General features: G+C 33.5%; 2 protein-coding genes across 3 annotated transcripts in view; one reads left to right on the forward strand and one right to left on the reverse strand.

The window, feature by feature from the left end:
- The first annotated feature begins 170 nt into the window (after nucleotides 1–170).
- LOC119644751 (glutathione S-transferase theta-1) lies at nucleotides 171–13,071 on the forward strand. The gene is made up of 4 exons (XM_038044472.1): nucleotides 171–348; nucleotides 12,133–12,419; nucleotides 12,526–12,661; nucleotides 12,734–13,071. Exons 1-4 carry the CDS (start codon nucleotides 228–230, stop codon nucleotides 12,898–12,900), a joined length of 711 nt encoding a protein of 236 aa, XP_037900400.1. The 5' UTR covers nucleotides 171–227; the 3' UTR covers nucleotides 12,901–13,071.
- The window catches only part of LOC119644750, a 37,689-nt gene continuing 20,357 nt past the window's right edge, over nucleotides 3,444–20,775 (reverse strand). The window contains exon 5 of one of the 2 annotated variants that reach the window (XM_038044470.1): nucleotides 3,444–6,622. The gene's annotated coding sequence lies outside the window, so the exon portion shown is untranslated. Of the gene's footprint in view, nucleotides 6,623–16,783; nucleotides 20,198–20,775 lie in introns of those variants that run through there. The other variant, XM_038044471.1, reaches the window with a different exon arrangement.

Consider the following 20,775-nt stretch of genomic DNA (forward strand, 5'->3'; position numbering starts at 1 on the left):
TGAAAAAGAAATTTTCAATATAACGTGTAAAACAGAATCAAACAAAACAATAAAAAGAGAAAAGAAGTAAATAAATAAATAAATAAATAAATAAATAAATAAAATAAACAAATATATATATATATATATATATATATATATATATATATAAATATATAAATATAATATAATATACATATGTATGCACATATATATATATATATATAGTATAAATATATATTAGCAAAATGCCGTTGCAACCGATACGATTCTTTTATGATCTCTTAAATCAGTCCAGTCGCGCTTTATACATATTTTTAGAATCTTCTAAAATACCCTTTGAAGCGGTCTCGATTTCAGTATTAAAAGGTAAGCGTTAACTGATAACTCTTGATAAATTGCCGTATATGGTAGTAGTAGTTGGTGTTTTGTGTTAAGAGACTAATGATAAAAAAAAAAGAGAAAAAAATTAAAAAAAAACAAATTTCTTTTTCTTTATCAAAACAATATTCCTTGGCTTGGTCGTGGCTTTTTAACATGCTACCGATAAAACAAGTGTGCCAACTACATATATAATAATTTAAATGCATATACAGTGCAATGTAAATACGGTTTTTAGTTAGACAAAGGATTCTTATCGCGTCGATCAGCAGTTCGTAAGTGATAATTGCATACAGGCATCCGTTTATCTTGATGAACGGAAGAGTCTGATTATTTAAAAAGCTAAGATTTCGTACGATGTTTCAAACGGGGGGCGTATCGTTTCCACTTGTTTTTTTTTTTTTTTTTTTTTTTTTTTTTGAGGTTTTGAGGTTTTCTAATCTCTTGTGAAATTCATTTTCGGTTGTTGTGATTTATCGTCATAGCAATCTTATAGCTAGTGGACCCGATCAGAGAACAATTAAATATCAAATACGAGAATTCGAATCCGCATCTATTTCGCTTGACGATACGCCTTTGTCTAAAGCAATACACAGGAACAAATCGAGGTCGCGAGGTTATGTCTTAAGGCGGTAGAGTTTCGAGTAACGAGTGAATGCTTAGTTTCGGTCACGGATTGCGTACATGTCGGCTAGGTTGTGGCCGCTGTCCTCGCAAATAGACGACATACCCCGACCAGATCGGTCTATATTTAAGAAGAAAAAGAAGAAGAAGAAGAAGAAGAAGAAATGTAGGGCTCCTTTATTTATAAGTAAATTTAAAATAATGCAGTTCGTTGAGACTATACCGAAGCACTCGAACGAAAGGTATTCATTTCAAATTTTTTTCCCAATTAATCTCGTCAGAGGCAGTCACTTGGTTATGACAGTGTTTAAGCTTTGAGCTATTGATGACAATGACAATTATTTGAATGAATTCTTTTTTTCGTAAAGTAAAGTGTATCATTATGTGGCTAAAAGCATTTCTTTCACGCCTATCACATCGCCTCGCGCGATATGTTACAAACCTGTGTAGCAAGTTAACGTACCTCTTCGCTTTAACGATAGTTAAAACACATACAGCATGCTATGAATTTAGTTACAAAACATTTTTGACCCAGTTGGCGGATATTTAAGATTGTTAACTTGCCTTGTTGTCTTTTTCTGTTTGCATTAAGTTTAATGACAGTTGTCAGGTATATAAGAAATACTTACTACAACTTCTTGAGTTTGAGTTTAGAAAACCGCTTTGTTTCCAATTTTAAATTCGAAAATATCAGATGTTTCTTTTATGAACGACAATCCTAAATACGCAGGTATAGCCTTTGAGGAAGAGACGAGATTTCCTTGGAGTTTTTTTTTTTTTGCCAAAAATTTAAACACATTTCACTTATATACTATATTATATGTGCCACTGTGATCCTGATACTTTAATCTCGGTTTTTCCGTTACAAAGCTTATGGCATGGACTGCACAACTTTCTTTTGTTCTTTCGTTGACATCAAGTTGATGTAACGGTTACGAGAGTTGAGCAGCGAGTTTTCCAGTCATTTTTTTTGGCGAATTCTATGCGAAGAGTATGCGTGATCCGGCATTATTGGAATAGAAGATATAGGCTTTCCTGTTTACCGCATTAGTTTTTGAACGTATCGCAGCAAGTAGTAATCAGTTGATGTTCGCCGGCGTGTTAAGAGACTTTTAAAACTTGAAAAGACTTGGATCGAAAATGAAATTCAAGCGCATATTGAATTTCGCTATATGTATATATATATGGATTTTACAACGAACGTATATCCGCAATTGTATTCTCAGTGGATGGTGTTCAAAGTTCGTGCTCAAACATATATATGCATGCTATTCCCCTTTACTGTTTCAAATAATCTATAGAAACAAATTTGAATAGAATTTATTAAGTAGTACACGTTTAGTTATAGCCACTAATATATAGTAAAAGGTGTGTAAATAAATTTTAATTATTTTTTCGTTACTTCGCTATTTAACATAGTAACGTTAACTGATGTTTTCGAAATATTTGCTAAAAATATTGTATTACAAAAAAAAAGAAAAGAAAGCAAAGCCAAGAAAGTTGCATTCATATCGTGACGGATTTCGTTTACGAGCAGAATATAATTTTTCGAATTTTACAACATGATCGATTTGTACAGTTTGCACCATCATCATGCATTATCTGCTTGGGGCCTCAAGCGACAATGCGACAAAGCATATGTTAAACGATGTCGAACGTTTTCTGTGCGAGCGATTTGATGACGCATTAAATCTGAACTTTGAATTTCATCCTTTCGTCTCAACAAGACGAGAAAATTTTGAAATCAAGAGATAAACATCATATCTCATATATTGTGATTACTTATATATATATATATATATATATATATGCGGAAATATTTGTAGGTTTTAAAAGAGGACCAAAAAAAAAAATAAATAATAAAAATAAAAATACTATATACCGCCTCTCCTTAAGAGATGAATATAATAATCGAGTGTAGGAGAAGAGGAGAAAAGCCAGTGCAATATGAAAAAAGAGAAATATATCGCACATGGAAATTGCGTAACATTTCTACATTTCAGGTATAATAATATGATGCTCTGCAAATCTAAATCGAAAGTTTTTTCACGCATGCGTACGTACGCATAGGTCGCGCAGTATTTTGTATCTTGAAAAAATTCCAAAGATTCGTAGAAAAACAAGATTTTTGCTAAAATATGCACTCGATTTAATATATCTTCTCTAAATCTGGCCACAAAAACGATTATATGGCGTTTAATGCAGCTTTAGCTAACAATCATTTTTTATTTATATATTTAAATTAATTACTTCATTAAGGCAAATCTATTCATTCTTTTCATGTAACATGTCATTATATTGTCATCGATCAAATTTATTTTTTTATATAATCAATGTATTAGGTGTTTGCAAAAATTCTGTTCACTTGTTCACTTGAAAAAGGCATTTATTGTTGGAAAATTGGTACAATATATATATATATATATATATTGTATATATATATACATATATATATATATCAAAGTAGTTTCCATCGTTTTCTATAAACATTTTACAATAGTTTTGGCAACACGGCGATATCATGGCGAAAGAACTTATATTGGCTTGGCATCTAGCCATCCACCCAACGATCCATTTGCGTACTTCTTTAAAGTTGGGGAGTGGGGGGGAGCCGTGCGCCAGCAAAAATCAAGCCGCACCGATCTGGACAAGTAATAATGAGGAAACGTCATGTCTGATAAGTGCGCTGCCTGGGGCAGAATTTCCCATTCGAGCTGCTGGACCACTGACCAAAACATAGCATTTACAAGCAGTGCGTCCCGTCACTTTTAAACCGTTGAACCGAAAACCGGTAATTGGGATATGATGGAGCAGCATCTCCATAAGCCACTGAACGTGTTTGCTGGGCTTCGGCAGCAGATTTCTTCAAGTAAACAACCGAAATTATGAAATTGGAAGAAGAAGAGTTTTGAGTACTCCATGCTTAGCGTCGGGGCACGCCGACTGAAAACTGTTCTTTTATGTAGAGAAAGGCCATGTACACCATGTACACTGTTATATCCCAGTTCTTTATCATTTTGTATCATGTCTGTAGAATTCGGGGATGACAACTTTTCCAGTTGATAGTAAAAGTAATAAATAGATTGTTGGCATTTATTTGTGAAAAACGGTCCAACGATAATCTAAAAGCACACATTGGACATACTATCCATGGCAAAATAGCATGGAATGGTACAGCTATTGTAAAGTTTTCCCGATAGGCATATATGCAATAAAGGAATGGAATAAAGGATACAGCATTTGGCATTTTTCATTTAAATGCTCATATAAGACGTGTCTTTGTTATCAAGTGAGCCCGTATTGAGAAGTGTTACTCATTGACTTTCAGCTCTTCTTCTAATACGCTAACGTTAAAACTGATGTTTTAACAAATTATTTATGTGCATTTGGAAAATATGTTTGCGTAGCAGGCTCTCATTAAAACGACCATTTATTAGGTATGGGACCGTGGGCGATACACAAATGGGCATTTACCCATTCTATGTGGCGGCGTTGTAGCGCCTGCACAAAAATGGAAAAAATTGACCTTTCTCACTTTTATTGTGAAAATAGAAAGAATCAGCCCCGCCCATCCGGTATTATAAGTATGGAAATTGAGTTATTTTTCCCATCTTTTTAGGCTGACGGTGACGGGTGAGAAAAAAGCTCGATCACGATCGAATATAATTTTTTTGCTTGTTTTCATTGCAACGTAGAGGACAACGTGGAATATTTTTGCTAAGTAAATTTAGGCATTTTTATACCCTACTACATAGCGTGTCGTAGAAGCGAATGTTAAGTTTGCGCAAATGTACGCAAGGAGTAGGCTCGACTCGCATGAAATGGTCGCACCTTTCGAAACGATTTAGGTCCTGACCTTGTTTGGCCTAGAGATTGTTCTGCGAGAGTGTCGGTTTATTGTTCAAGTAAATGCTAAGCAATTTTTAAGCATTTTTAATGACTGAAGGTATTACTACTGGTGTTGCTGTCACATAACAAGTGACAACAATAATACAATATTCGTTTGCAGCAGCAGCAGCAGCAGCAACAGCAGCAGCAGCATTTTATGAACTTATTTGGTTTAATGTGTTAAATCTACTACTGCTACTACTACTACTACTACTACTACTACTACTACTACTGCTACTGCTACTGTCTACATGAAATATATTTGAAATAAAGCACTTTTAGTTATTACGTTTAATGTAATGTGCAAGCGGTTTTTGAAATGTCCGCATGGATGGAAAATCTTGAAAATTGTAGTTTATTTTATTATTTTTGCAATAATCATCATTCATCATTCATTATTATTCAGTTACTTGTTTATAGCAATAAATGCATTGGAATGAAGCTTGGCATGTTATGAAGCATGGCCGGCGCAGTTTGTCTATCCGTTATATGTATAAGTGTTGATAGAAATTTGTAAAATTAGATTTCTTCGCTTTGTAGAGATCGCTTGCAAGAATCTACGAATGTCGAGGCCTAGTTATCTACATTATAGTTAGCTTAAAACTCTACTTTCCGGTAATGTGAATGAATTTGTTAAGAATTGTGAACAGTGACACTGTTAACGTAGGTTGCATGGACTGCCATATAAATATTATTTATTTTAACGCTTTAAAATGCTTTGTCGCTTAAGTAATAATTAAAGTACAAAGTGTATTTGACTTGACTTGGAATTATTTCTATATATGAATATTTTCATATTTAGATGTTCGATTGTATTTTTCTCGTTTGCATATAATTTACGTTATTTGTTATTGTAAATATTTGAATTGAAATGAACATTCGCGAGTAAACATCCATTTATATGCAGGTCTGTAAATATGTACATATATGCATATACACATATATTACTAATTACGAGTACACGTACGTAAATTCAGCATATAGTTATAAATTCTACATATAATGTTTTTTTGCTTTTATTTTTTGTTTTTCTTTTTTTTTGGAATTTTTTTTTTTGTATTTTTTATTACAAATCTGGTTGTGATTATAATCCAAACTCGTATAAGTTATTATGACATTTTATTTAACCTGAGCATTTTTTTTTTTATTTTTACTTTTTTTTTTTTTATATTTATATTTATTGCTTTGTTTGTTTTTATATTGAAACCGGCTTGTTGCACTTGCCCACAAAGGATGAGGATATATTAGTTTGGTAATTGTATATGTAACGTGCATTACATCCTTGATTAGCGCGTAAAGTGGTTACCTTTTTAGTTATATGCAAGCCAAAAAAAGTTAAATAGAAATCTGAAATAGATTGGCGAGGAAAAAAAAAGAAAAATACGAAATTTCTTCATCAATTTTTTAAGCAACTGATTGGTACGTCCTTACCATTGTCAAGGCATATGTTTTTACGGGCGCCCGTGATGAGTTTAATTTTCAGTAATTTGATTATTCTCACCGCCAAGTGCATCGTATTATTAATATGAAATGCCAAAGATAATCATGCGGTTCGCCGACTCCTCCATATTTATTGTATTACTCTTTACGCTTTTATGACTTATTGACACGATATTGTCAATAAGTGTTTATTATAAAGGGCTCGATTGGTCTTTTATTGGAACAGCAATATATATAAAGTGGATGTAATAATTACCTCAAGGACGCAAGATGAGTTTTAAACACAAACTTTTATAATCAATATTTTCTGCTGCAAGGCATAGAAAAAAAATATAAAAAAAACTAAATGTAGCCTGCCTTGTAAGAGTAAGCATTCAATTGCATTATTTTGATGTAACAAAGACTAGGTTACATATAATATAACATAAACTGATGCCAGTGACAAGATTAAGTAATCAAATCAAGTTTACCTAACTTATTTATTTGATCCCCGATATCTGTTACTATATACGCAGGTATGTCGCGCAAATATTTGGCAAATATAATACTAATCTTTTGCGGTTAATAAATAAAAAAATGAAATTTAAATAATTCCGCATACATGACGCTTATTAGTACAAATGAATAAATACATACATACAAGCAAAACATGGTTTCGTGAATAAATGTTGAAAGCAAAAAAATAAAAAGTGCACAAAGTAATGAATTATTTAATTCGCAAACAAGAAACTGCGCAGGTGCGAATTGCTTGAGATGTTTAGAATTTGAAAAATATCAGAATATAAAGAAACCTAAAAACTGGACGTAAAACGAACAGCATTAGAGGATTAGTAAATTTCAAAGATTAGGTTTGTGTTCTCTTTTCCATTTTTCATTAATATACGATCTCTTTACGTGATCTTGCCATCAAGTATGATAGACAAACATCATATGGAAAAAAATGGACAAAATAATATGAATATAATTTAATGTAGTGACATCATGTTGCAACAGTCGATAACACTGCTCCCATGTAAATCATGCGATGCATATGTTCACCCGCACAGTTTACGTCAAGTCAAGTCTTGGAGGTCATTTTTTTTATGGTCTAATACAGTTTTTATTCTGCGACGTTCGGTAATTTCTCGGTGATTTCTCAGACCTTGGGCAAGAGCAAGAGCAAAGCGTTGGTCCTCGGTCAGCAGGAGCATCTGTGACGAACTGTTTAGAACGTTTTAGAAGCTACAGTGTCCACGGTAACGGCGGCATGGGCAAAACATGATGACATATCCGCCGAATCGGAACAGTGGGCGAAATCGAAAGCTAATTGACAGAGACGGAGACATGAAAAATTATGGTAGACAGACAACATAAAAATACAAAAGTGGCAAAAGTGGTAGCAGAAGTCAACACTCACTGTAGTAATAATGTTCCGACAAAAACAGTACGGCGGGCGTTCCGAAAAGCAGAAACATTCATGGAAGTCCGGCTTCATAACGGAAGCCAACGCTAAGCTGCGAAAGAAGTAGTGATGTGGTAGTAGTATGGTCCGGTGAATCACATCGTTTCCTGCCAATGGCTGAGCTGGGCACAAGCCAGAAGCCTACGATCTGGATTACCTGTTTCCTACGATCAAGCTCGCGCACCTCACGCGCTAGAGTACTGGGAATGAATATCTTAACATTCCGCGTTTACGCAGCCAAAGTGGTTTAACCTTTGTTCGAAGAGTATCAGAATATCATCAGATGTGTTCCGTGGCCAGCTTCAATTGAGACGTTTTTAGGTAAGGGAATGAGGAGCATTCCATTGGAAAGTATTCAGAATCTCTGCGGATCTCTTCCGCGAAGAAATGCAGCCCTTTTACACGCAAATGGTGGACCAACACTTTATCAATAAATAAATATTGTTTGTATATGCCAGGTATCCATATTATTTCGTCCATCCCCGATATAAGTATGTGTTTCGTTAAGGGCTCCATCGAGGGGCCTTCCATTGGCTATAATTACATTTGATTTCATTTTTAAAAATACAGTACGAATAGATCATACGACCCCTAAAGTGCGCCCTTGTGGACGCTCTTCAGATTGCCTATCTGCATGGATCAATTCTGAGTAGACTATCATCTCTGGTACACATGGATCAATTCTGAGTAGACTATCATCTCTGGTACACAAATTCTTGCTTCATATGATGTACATTATCTTGTTGAAGTATTCGTTCTAACTTGTCAATCGATCTTGACGTTAAGCCAATCAATGTGCATCCAGCTCATGCAAAATAAAAGCTCTATGGGATATAGAAATATATTTCTCTTATTATCTTTTGCCTCACAATAAAATGAAATTTATCCCAGATCTTGTTTTAGGGCAATAGATGCACGTTTCACGATGAAAAATTATTAACTTTTTTGCGTCAGTCCGCGAACCTAATCGTTATTCGGTTCTTCGGAAAGAGTGTTTTGCCGATTGCCCAGACTGTGTTCATATAACACGAAGTGTTAAAAATCGGGAAACTACAGCGATTAGCGATTAGTTCCCTTAATCGTTCTATTAACATATAATCGCGTATTGTTGTTGTGCTGAGAAGTCGCTTCTTTTTTCGATTTTTTTTTTTTTTTTTTTTTTTTTTTTGTAATAAAAGAATTAATTAAAACATATATTGTTAGGTAATTATATTTCTAATTTGCGTTTGCTTTTATAAAAATAGCTGTTTATTTAGCTGTCATTGAAATTGGTAAACAATTGCCTTCGACGTGTTTGTTATTAGTTAAAAATTTAAATTGTTTTCAGAAAAAAGTTGCAAACGGTTTTTTCAATGCTATACCGACTCTTACCCAACATGTCTTTATTCTATATGCGCTATGATGCAGAGCTGTATTAAGTTTGCTTGCATGTGTGCAATATCCAGAAGGACTTTTGCGATAGGTGCAACTCTATATATATATACACCTAATAAGCTCGTCTGTCTATCCGTCTGTCCCGTTTATTGTTTAAGCGCGTTTTTAATGGATTGCAAATGTTGCTGTAACTGTAACTGACATATAAGAAGTGAGAGCCAATCGATGGCAATGCCGTTTTGTCTTAAGCTAGGCTATAACATTTTAAAATCCATTTATTGCCTTTTACTATACCGACCGATTCAGAATCATTTTCGAAATCTAAACTTTTCTGTATATCCATCGGTCCATGCGTTTAAGCGGTTAGCAGGCAGATCGCAGTTTTTGGGTGTTTTGGTCCAATGATGAACGCTACGGAAAATCTGGTCAATATGTAAATGTCATCCAAGAGGGGAAATTTTTTTTTTTTATAATTCTCAAGTTTACCGTTTAGAGGCTTTTATGAATTTAACCATGCAAATGACGAACAATTAGTTAAGCGAACAGACTTGATTAAATCGCCTGGGAATCTAACGTTGAGCAAAAGCATAAATTTCATCACTGAATATATACATATTCTTCAAGTTCAACAAATTAATATAATACGAGGTGGCTTATACATAAACATTGTTGATCGTTGTGACCAGTTCGTCGGGGGTATTATGACCGGACGTCGAAAATCGATAGTAGTAATGATTGTATGGAAAATCAAACACTCTGAATACAATATTTTTGATCAATGGAAGATTCTGAATTAGCTTAGCCAGAGCCAGGATTACTTCGCGCTATCATTTCGTGTTACGCAATAAAATTGAGATAGAAAATTAAAATTTGACATATTTATTTATAATTTATCCTGATTCGATGAAGACACAGAGAGATAGAGAGAGAGAGAGAGTGAGAGAGAGAGAGAGAGGGAGGGAGGGAGGGAAATCCCTTGCGAAATAGATATGATCCATTCACAAAACACGAAAGAAAAAATAATTTAAGGTGAAGGACAATCGTTCGCAACAATCGTGAAATGCCAGGAAGTAAAATATTTACGAGCATCGGCTTTAGCTCATAGACCTGATTCCTGGTAGATTTGCTGCAAACGCAATGGCAAAGTTAGCATGCTTTACGTTATGTCGGCACAAGTAAAAATTAATTGCTTGAAATTATTACAATAATTTAATGCAAGGTTACCACAATTATTCAGCCCGGCAAACATTTTGATTCCGAATATACTTAAATAATAATGCGAAAATTCTCTCTCTCATGTTAGCACAAAAGAAAAAAAAGATTGAATTTTACAGCTCATAGGGGAATTTACAAGAACCAGTCATAGTTTACGCTCATCAGTTTACACATACAATTTATTAGTCAAACGCCGCCGCCTGACTTAAAAAATAAAAAATATATTTATTCCCTAAGGCGGCGTCTATTAGGATTGTAAGACATGCTTTTTTGTCTCTTCGAAGCCCACACTATATTACATTGAAACGAAGAAAGCGTTCATCGAATGAATCCATAGTGATATGTACGGAAAAGATAAAGCAATGCTAACTTAACGTACGATACGATATATTACATATGAACAAAAGTGGCCTGGACACATGATGAACTTGACAGCTGGTGGGTAATGGGGGAAAGTGAATGAACTCATGACACGATTTTCACTCATAGTTCGTCATCACTACTTTTTGAACACATTTTTATTTTTTATAATTCATTAAAATGCGTTGCTTTTTTTTTGTTTTGTTTTCATAAAGCAAAACTTCATCACTGAATATTTTCATCATAAGATTTTAGAATCGTAAAACTTGATTTCGATAAAGTTCAACAGGACATAGATGTCTTATAACATGGTTTGGATGCAACGTGAATAAGATTTTAATACACTACGATACACATTTACTGTTTAAATTATGTCGGGCTGCACGATATTCTAGTTTCGATGCATGAACTGCACGAATTAGCCGTGTTAAGCGGGAGACGTCTGCATTCACTGTACGAAAACCCGGGATGGGTAATTCCACATCACACTTACGTAACACACTTCGAATTTATATAAAAGATGAATAAATGGACCATTTTAGGTAATCATCATTTCAGTCCCCTAAGTCGTGCTAAGTGTTAGCGCTATCTATAAAGACGTTCGCTGAGAATAATTGACTTTTTCGAGCAGTGCTCTTAAAATGTTGCAAATATTGTGCATCAAACCATTATTTATAGTCAATATGTATGCAATTTATATTATATCGTATGTCTCAATTCTTCCTATTAACACTTTCGATGGTGAAAGGTGCCAACTTGCCTAAAATCCTCCTATTTATATCTATCATCGAACGCTGAGGGGTGCATTCATTTTGTCAAGTCGTTTGCAGCGTCCCGAAAAGATGCTTCAGAGATCCCACAAACCATATATATATATATATATATATATATATTCTTGATCAGCATCAAATTCTGAATCGATCTAAGTAAGCCCGTCTGTCCGTCTGTGCAACGTCTGTTGTCCCGGCCGCACTATTGACATAAAATTTTGCAAAAATATTAAAAGTCATTGCACGCACCGGTCACACCGGTCAAAAGACACGTTAGCAACGCCCATATACGAATTTTAACTGACGTAGGCGTTGACTCCGGGCATGAGAACTTCATAATTGCGTCTCTTACCTGCTAAGCTATGCGGTAAACCATCTCTGATTAGAGCAACATATATTATGTTCGACTTCTGTCTAATACCTAAAATAAGTGCAATGGTATTGAGCTTTCTTGCTTGCAATTTGACGAACAGAATTTATATTCCAAGAGGGCATTTAGGGAACAACAAATATTTAGATTCGATTGATTGTTCATTTATGAAGTTTTATGATTTTAAAATGCAGTGAGTAGTGTTCATGGTGTTAAAATGTAAAAATTTATATTAAGATTTTTCATTTTTTTTTATCAAAAATGCTGACGTTTAATTTTTAATAATTCAGGTGAACACTTGACGGGAGAATATCGGGATAAAGTGACACGTTTTAAAAAAGTCCCTGCTCTAACTGATCATAATCTTCAGTTGTCGGAAAGTGTGGCTATGTTTCGGCATTTGATCCGTGAAAATATTATACCTGAACATTGGTATCCACGTAAAAATTTCGGACGCAGTCGTATCGATGAGTTTTTGGAATGGCGACAACGTAATTTAGGCTTAGCTTCTACCGATTATTTCCAGCAAAAATGGTTGGTTCCATACTTGCAGAAAAGACAACCAAACGAAAGTGCGGTAAGTGATATAGAATCAAATTGGCCGTAAACTTTCGATCCTTAATCTACTTTGGTCTACTTCGATTATTTCTTATGCATTCTTCCTCTTTTCATTTTAAACTTAGGTTAATGTGGCAGAAAAACAACTTAATCACACCTTGAATGAGTTTGAGCAATTATTCTTACACTCGAAGGGTTTCATGATCGGCGATAATATCTCCTATGCCGATTTATTGGCCATCTGTGAAATCGATCAGCCTAGTAACTATTTTTGGATGACTGAAATCCCTTTTCGATTATTAGTAATTGAATGTTTCTTTCTCTTGTTTCCAGAATATATTGGTTTCAATCCGTTTATTCATCGTCCTAAACTTGACAGATGGTATAAAACTGTACGCGATGAACTTGGTACTTATTATAAGGAAGTCACCCATGAGTTTGACAATAAATTAAGAACTGCTGAGAAAAGTCATAAGGAAGCCATATCGCTTAAGCAGTGATTTACTTAACAATTTGTTAAATTTTTACTTTTTTTTTTCTATCTTTATTTTTTATTATAATAATCTTAAGCTTGTTTGTTGTAGTAAGTAGTGGCATTAGTAATAATTATATATCGTATTGTGCTGATACTATGGATCTATATAAAATATATGTCATGTAATAATTTTTTACAAGTTTTCATAGATTTTCGTAAAATATTGTAATCTAAAAAGACGATCAATAATGTATCGATTATGGGAATATAGCGTGAAACGTACAATATTGTACTTTGGTTTTTCTCTTTTTTTATGCACTCTTTGATTGGCTTAACTAAACATATCTGCCAAAAAGGTAATTTGAAAGACGAATCACATTAGGAGTTGATTGGGCATTGATCGCCATACAGTTAATGAAACTAGTAGCTGTCGATAATTTTAGTGATTATGTTTATATTGCAACAGATCGTGGATGCTCTTTTTATACCCTACTAATTGCAGTACGGGAATATAAAGTTTGTGCGAACATGTGTGATGCGCAGAAGGGCTTAAGGTAGACCTACTTTTTATTATTATTATAAGGAAACGATTCGGAATCTTTTTCTGAATAGATCCAAGCCTGTTTATGCGTCTGACGTTCTGTTCATATAAATTTATGTCCAAGCTGTTCAACTAGGCCGATGTGTTTTGATCCAAAGACAAACGCTCTTGAAAACGTTTTAAATTGGTTTACTTTTTCGGTCACTCCCCATATAACATCCAATTTTCAAAAGTCGTTATATGGAAAAATTTGCAAATTTTCAAAATTTCTCGACAAAAGTCGCTAAATATTAGTAGTACTTTAGCAATCTAAATAGACGTGCAAAGTTTCAACCGGTGGGGGCAATTTTTTGAACGTCATCTGAACTCAAGGACAAAACGATTTAATTTTCAATGCTTCATGATGAAAATCAGATCATAATAGTAATTTAAGGTAAAAAAATTAATTATACCAAATTTGGGTCAAGTCCGTCTATTTTTTGGATATCACCCTATACAAGAAAATTGAGCCTTTATAGGGCAGGAAAGTTTCAATTTATTATGTTATGATGAAAATTAGCCCATAATAGAAAATTGATATAAAAATTAACAATACAAAATTTGGACTACGTACGTCTATTTTTGGAGCCTATCCTATATAAGGATTTTCATGAGAGTTTTTGTTTTTTAGGGCAGAAAATTTGAGGTTTTAATATTTTATGATGAAAATTGATCCATAACAGTGATCTGATATAACAATTAACTATACTGAATTTTGAACATGTATATCAGTTTTTGAACCTTTTGTGCACAATTATTCTTACGGAAACTAAGCCTTTTTTTCGCAAATAAGTCTAATTTTTCCATAATAGTTCCATATTAGTAAGTTCACATAAAAATCTGGTATTTTTTGTGCTCTATGGTAAAAATAAGAATCGTGTTAGACAATATGGAGTAGGGTATTCAATCGGCGAGTCGATGGCATTATATACGCCTTTTGTCATAGTTAGTTTTTTTTTCCTACCTATTTTTCTTCCTTCTCCTTGGACTACTAACTGAGCACTTTGGTTGAACTGAGACTTAAATTCTTCTTTACTATTACCGCTTGATCAATTTCAAAAGGTTATTTGAATCGGCCAAAACGTCTGCGTTCATCATCAAATCATCTAATATATATATGCTGAGAAATATGATTTAAAATATTGCATATATGTTTTAGTGCGCCTTCTTTCTCAGCAACTTCTGATGTAAAACATAGCGAAGTTTTTCACGTTCATGAGTATAAACACTCCCAACAACTTCTGAACGTTTGTAAGCTTGAAAACTTTTCACACTCGATTTGCTCTACTTCACTTACATACATACGATCATCGATGGCATTTTCTGAAGAAAAAATTTCTATAAAAACTTTTTTAATTGTTTAAACGCCTTCTTCTAAAAAGAGTGGTTTCCATCATTTTTAGACAAGGTTCTTCTAAACGCGAATTCGTAAAATAAAAATTATACTTACAATTATGTATAGAGGTATTAAAAGACTTGGCATGTATAGATTATGTCCATAGCGGAACAGTAAATGTGTTTTAAGCAATTTATTTTGTTTTAGTTACGTCTTTTATTCATTTTGCATTTAATCGCCTTTTATGAATTCCACCGTCTAGAAATTGAATTCGCAACGATTTCATCATAACTTTAGACATATGTTTATCTCTTCCATTCCCCTTAACTGCTTATACGTTAGTATAACGTAACGATTTAACTTTGACATATCTGTAGTTACAAAAACTAAGATAATGAACTTGGGCCCGGAGTGGATATTTCTTTCGAGTCGATTAGTCAGTAAGGCAGAGTGATACAGTTCAATGAATGCATAGTCGGGAAACGTAGTATGCAGTGCGTAACGAAAGGCATAAGCTAATTGGGCACATGCCCCACGGATCTGCGGCCACCTCCTTATCACTCTCTCTTTTTCCTCATTTCTTTCTAAATATCATTCTGTTACACAAATAAGGCACATCGCCTGTGTGATGGAGAACATTAAAAATAAAAAATCTCATGCGTGGTTGTCATAAAAATTATTTTTCTCGCATGAGATTTTTTTCTTCTAAAGTTTTGTTGTTCTTTACTTTTACGGCATTGGTTCGTTTTTGATTCAAAATCGGAAGAAACGCCCGCTCCGTTAACGTTAGCAAATTATAGTTAAGCTTTTGATTGAAATCCGAAAACTATGCCGTGCGCTAAACCAAATTTCCAAACGCTACCACAAAGTGAACACTTTTAACTTTTGATAGATAGAATTAATAGAATTTTTTAATGATGCCGTGCTTCCCGTGATACAAAAAGGTACTGAAATTGACTGCTGCACTTTCAGGAATTCATTCATCATTTCTACGAATAATTCATGGGTCTTGAATAGTAGGCTAGTGTATAAGAACCCTTTAGTTCATGAATTGATTTACGACACAGACGAATTATATCGAAAATGATAAGAAAATCATTATTACAGATTAGTAAAAAACATTGGGTCAAGGACTTGGTAACTGAACATTTTTTTAAACGAACAATTCCAAGGTTTGATAGGGTGATAGGATGACGTAGATTTTTGCAACGGACATGCAATTTTTTTTTTTGCAATTAAAGTCACTTAAAAGAAATTTGAAAAAAAATTTCACAACACGCCCATAATATGAAAAAAAGAATGTATATAATGTATTGAAAATCTAGGCAGCGGATGTTCACGATTCGCCCTCGGGCAAATAGAAAAATTCGCTTAGTTGTTTCAATTAATGTGTGTACGTGTTTGTGTGTTTTTAAAATTAGTATTTCCAAGTGTGTTCTTTTGCTCAAAGTTATGAATGTTTTTTTTGCAAATTTGTGTTTTTTTTTTTCCAGATTGTTGTTAATAAATATAATTATTATTTTCGTTATTATTATTATTATTATTATTATTATTATTATTATTATTATTGTGGTATCATAACTATTTTCATTGTCAAAAGGCACTTTTGCATTATTAATCCATTGAATTGCGTGTTATTAGTGTTTTAATATATATATATATATATGTGTGTGTGTGTATGTGCTTCGTTTATGTGTTGTATATAAGTAAGTATGGCTTATGTGAACGTCTCCAGGTAAGCATCTCCTATGCGTATCGTTACAGGCATTAAAAAATTCCTTTCATATATACATTCACACATACACGCATGCATAAGGACATACATATTAATACTGTTGTGTCGCAATGAATGCAGTTAGTTATAGTATGCCTAAGTTTATAATGTGTTAATTGTTGTTGTTTTTGTTGTTCTCATTGTTATTACTCTTAATTTTGTTTCTTCATTTTTTTTTTTTTTTTACAATTGCAAGTTTCTCACATCAGTTTTCTTAATTTTTTTTTTTTTTTTGTTAGTTCTTTCTATAAGTTAAAAGCCCAAAAATATTTAATTACTTAGTTTAGTATTTTCGTATTTGAATTCTTGCTTAAAAACTAACATTAAAAGCATTTCAATATTTTGTGATTATTGTTTTTCTTTTCTTTTTTTTTTTTTTGTTGTTGTTATTTTTATTTGCAACATATCTTTTGCTAGTAAATTACATTTGCAGTTCTAAATTCTTACATACATTAATAAATATCTAATTTTATATTGTTTATAAATTAATTCAATTCTATTTAATTCTAAGTGATTTTGAAATTGCGTCAAAAATAAAGAAATACGATTAACTCAAGCTTAAGTCGACTCAATTCATTTCATACTCACCAACCATTTATTGTTATGTGTGTATGTATGGATTTTTTGCAAAACAAAAAAAAAAAAAAAAAAAAAAGATGAGGAACTGAAAGCATACATCTTTACCATCTAAAAGTAAGTAATGCGAAATTGTCATATTACCTTTGTGCGTAAACGTAAACATTCGTTAATCCGGAGGGAAGGTTGAATAAGTTGCGATATTTAAACAAAAATAACCTTGACATCAAATATAATTCTTTTTTGTCATGTTTGTGCACGCCCCGTAAAAATTTAAATGAAATGCCAGCTTGATCAGCTTAATATCGCGTAGCCTTTAAGGTACAGTTATGATTTTGGTCATGGGATATACGTGGGTATGCGTTCTCCCTGTCAGACATTTAAAAGCCTCAATAAATCCGGTCAAAAGTTATTTGGATGTTCAGGCAAATGACAAAATGAACGTTAACGAAGCAAGAAAGTTATCGTCGAAGAGAGGAGATCGATTCAATTTCCACTTTTTGCTTTTCCATGATAGGCATTTTCGACGTCAGATTGCATAACCTGTACAGCAGATGATTGAAGTAATTATGTCTAACAATTCAAAGCAAACACTAAAGCCTTGTTAAGTAAGATAAATCAGTTCGGGACTTTCATTCTATAGCGCGGACCCTGATCTTTTGCCATCAAACTATAATTTTTTTCGATCTTTGCTCAATTCCCTAAATAAGGTTCAATGAGGCCATGCCTTCGAATGTTTCGACCATGAATAATAAATGTGACATCAGTTTTGGTCCTAAACCATTAAAGCAGCAAATAGATAACACATCACTCAATAATTCGCCTAATTGACATATGTACGACATCAGTGTTGCCAGACCCATATGATTTCTGAATACTGCTTACTAACTTTCAAGCACGATAGGTGACAATTGTTCATAACATTCGGACAATTAGTTTACAAGTTTGATTAAATAGCGTTTCCCCGGCCAAGTTATAATGGCAATTGCTGACGAATATTTCTTAGACATTTCAGCATCGATATTTCAATTGAATGAATTTTCCTCATCGAGAACATTTTATGAAAATCTTTTCTAGGCCCATATACATCATACATATTGAAAAAAAATTTGTTTATTTCGACCAAGTCTCGATCATTTAATCTGAATAATTATTTATCTTAGTCATTAGCATAATAATATCAAGACATGGATATAATTGCTCTTTTTAGGTCGCGGCACGAATTGCTCATTACATTGCAACATGAAAGCGTTCATTGAAACCAAGGTATAGTATGCGACACGAATTTTCCGCATTCAAATTTTCATTCTTCATGCGTCAGTAGGTTTTCAGTCTTGCTATTTATAGGTTTGTAGAAAATATAGCGCGTATCTCATAAGTAACTAAAAACGTAACTGTTCAAAATCTGTTGTCTGAATAGTGAATCTTTAAACTCAAGTCTTACTCGCTTCTAGAGAACTGAAAAAAGTTTACAGACATTGTTGCAATATGATGTGCATAAAAATGATGATAAGGAGTATATAGAAGAATAAAGTTTTGAAAGGCTTTGGCAGGGACCAGCTGTTCTCAAGTAATTCAAGGAGTATTCATCTGATTTTTCATTTAACGCCATTTAATACTAAAGAGTTCTACGGAGAGTTCATTCGTTAAATCTGAAATGCTATAATTTTTAGTGTATACAAAAAAGTACAGTCTTTTCAGTTAAGGGCATTGCTGCGCACTCGCTTGTAGCTCCAACCTCAAATTTCGACTCGATATTGAAAGCGGATTGAACTTTTTTAGAATGACCTCGCTGATCACCTAATTGAATTGAAAAACTGATGGAGCGAGAATCGCAAAGCAATTCTGTAGCGTAAAGAAAAACTTTATTCTAAACAAAAAATTTCTTCCTAATTACAATATATTGTTAAGCAAATCCCAAATCGAGTTCATTCCAGTTAATCAATTTTCTCAAATAATAAATGCCCTAAAGCGGGAAAAACCAAATGCACATTCGCGGCGCGTCATGCAGCTGCCGGCCGATGAAAACGATTAGCGGAAAAGCAGGTTAACGGATTAAAAATGAAGCCGTGAATTTAGGCATAGCAATATGCTTGTAAGAATGTGTATATATAGAATATTTGTGGGAGGTAGGGTAGCAAGAAAACGAATATTTGGGTTGAGCAGTCGAAAGCATTGCCAAAAATAAATTGTGAATAATTCTACTCTTAAGGAATGTAATTGTAAATTATAGAACTTTGATGTGTATTTCTCTTGAAAAGAATATCCATAATCTAGTGGTGCGAGTCCTATCTTAGAAAAGCGAATTGCATAACAATATTTTTGCGAATAGTTATTCTACTTATGTGCTATATATTTGAGACGATTTTCCTAAAGATTTTCAGTATTTTTTCGTTTGAGGGCAAAGCGTTCGGCATGTAGAAATTTGTCAAAGTTTGGAAACAGATAGAAATCAAGAGACGGACAGGTCTCTATGAATACTTCAACGACAAATAATGTAATAACTTCAAACTTTACCTTTGCTATCTATGGCTTTTGAAAACTTAAACTAATTACGCATGTATATCAGTTTTAGGAGTTGATGTCTGATAGAGCAGAGAAGCAATTGCATCCAATATCTGTCGAAATATCGCAACGGAAACTACAGTATATTAGTGATGTTTCTATACACGGAATTCCGATAAAGATTTCGACAATGCATAATGCATCGAATCTATACGGAATATACATTTCGAAATTGACTTCAGTCACTTTCGCAAAATATGCAAACAAGCAAGCACAAATGTTTCGCTCCCATCCGTTAAGCAAAAACGTGATATCATTTCTGCAGTTATACAGAATCGAGGCAATTATGAACACAGAAGTATTTCATTTGATCAGTATAAAATTGCATTTCCATAGCGAGAGAGGGAGAAAAAAACGTTATCATTTAATTGGGTTTTGGTTGTCTGTCTCTCGTAGTCTTTAGTCGCTCCTTGAGCTCTTCTGTTAATCCTACACATTGGCTATTGTAAGCGCAGTAACGAAATTACTATGCCTTTGCGCTTTAGTATCGGCTATAAAGAGAGGAAAGAAAGTTATCAGTGCGCGTTAAAATAGAGTTGTTCTAGGTATCACATGTTAACACATTAGCTACACACACACACACACACACACACCACACACACACACATACATACACACACACACACACATTAGCATCGTTTATTTTATCAGAATGAAAGGACGGCGGAGGGAGTGTGTGCGTGGGTGCGTGTGCATTCTTAGAGATTAACACAACACATCATATTTAATATTTACTCGGCCTAGTTTTGTGTCTTCTAACCTAATCTATTATTATTGCTTTACGCACTAAAGTATTCTAAATAAATGGATTCGAAATTGAGTTACATTCAGCTTCAGCAGCGAATTTTCAATAATCGCTATTAAAATATCGAAGTTTAGGACAAATTTTCTTAATAAAAATCTAACTAATAACTATATAATCATATGGTTCACCTACGAATCGTTCGTTATTTTGTAGAGTTAATGCTGCGAAGTACATGTGACGCTATTTAAATGGAACTGAAAAGTGATTTGACAATCATCTTGCAATCTATATCAGTAAGGTATTTTTCGAATCTTGAATTCGTGA

This window comes from Glossina fuscipes, unplaced genomic scaffold (assembly GCF_014805625.2).
Source record: "Glossina fuscipes isolate IAEA_lab_2018 unplaced genomic scaffold, Yale_Gfus_2 0, whole genome shotgun sequence".
Lineage (NCBI taxonomy): Eukaryota > Metazoa > Arthropoda > Insecta > Diptera > Glossinidae > Glossina > Glossina fuscipes.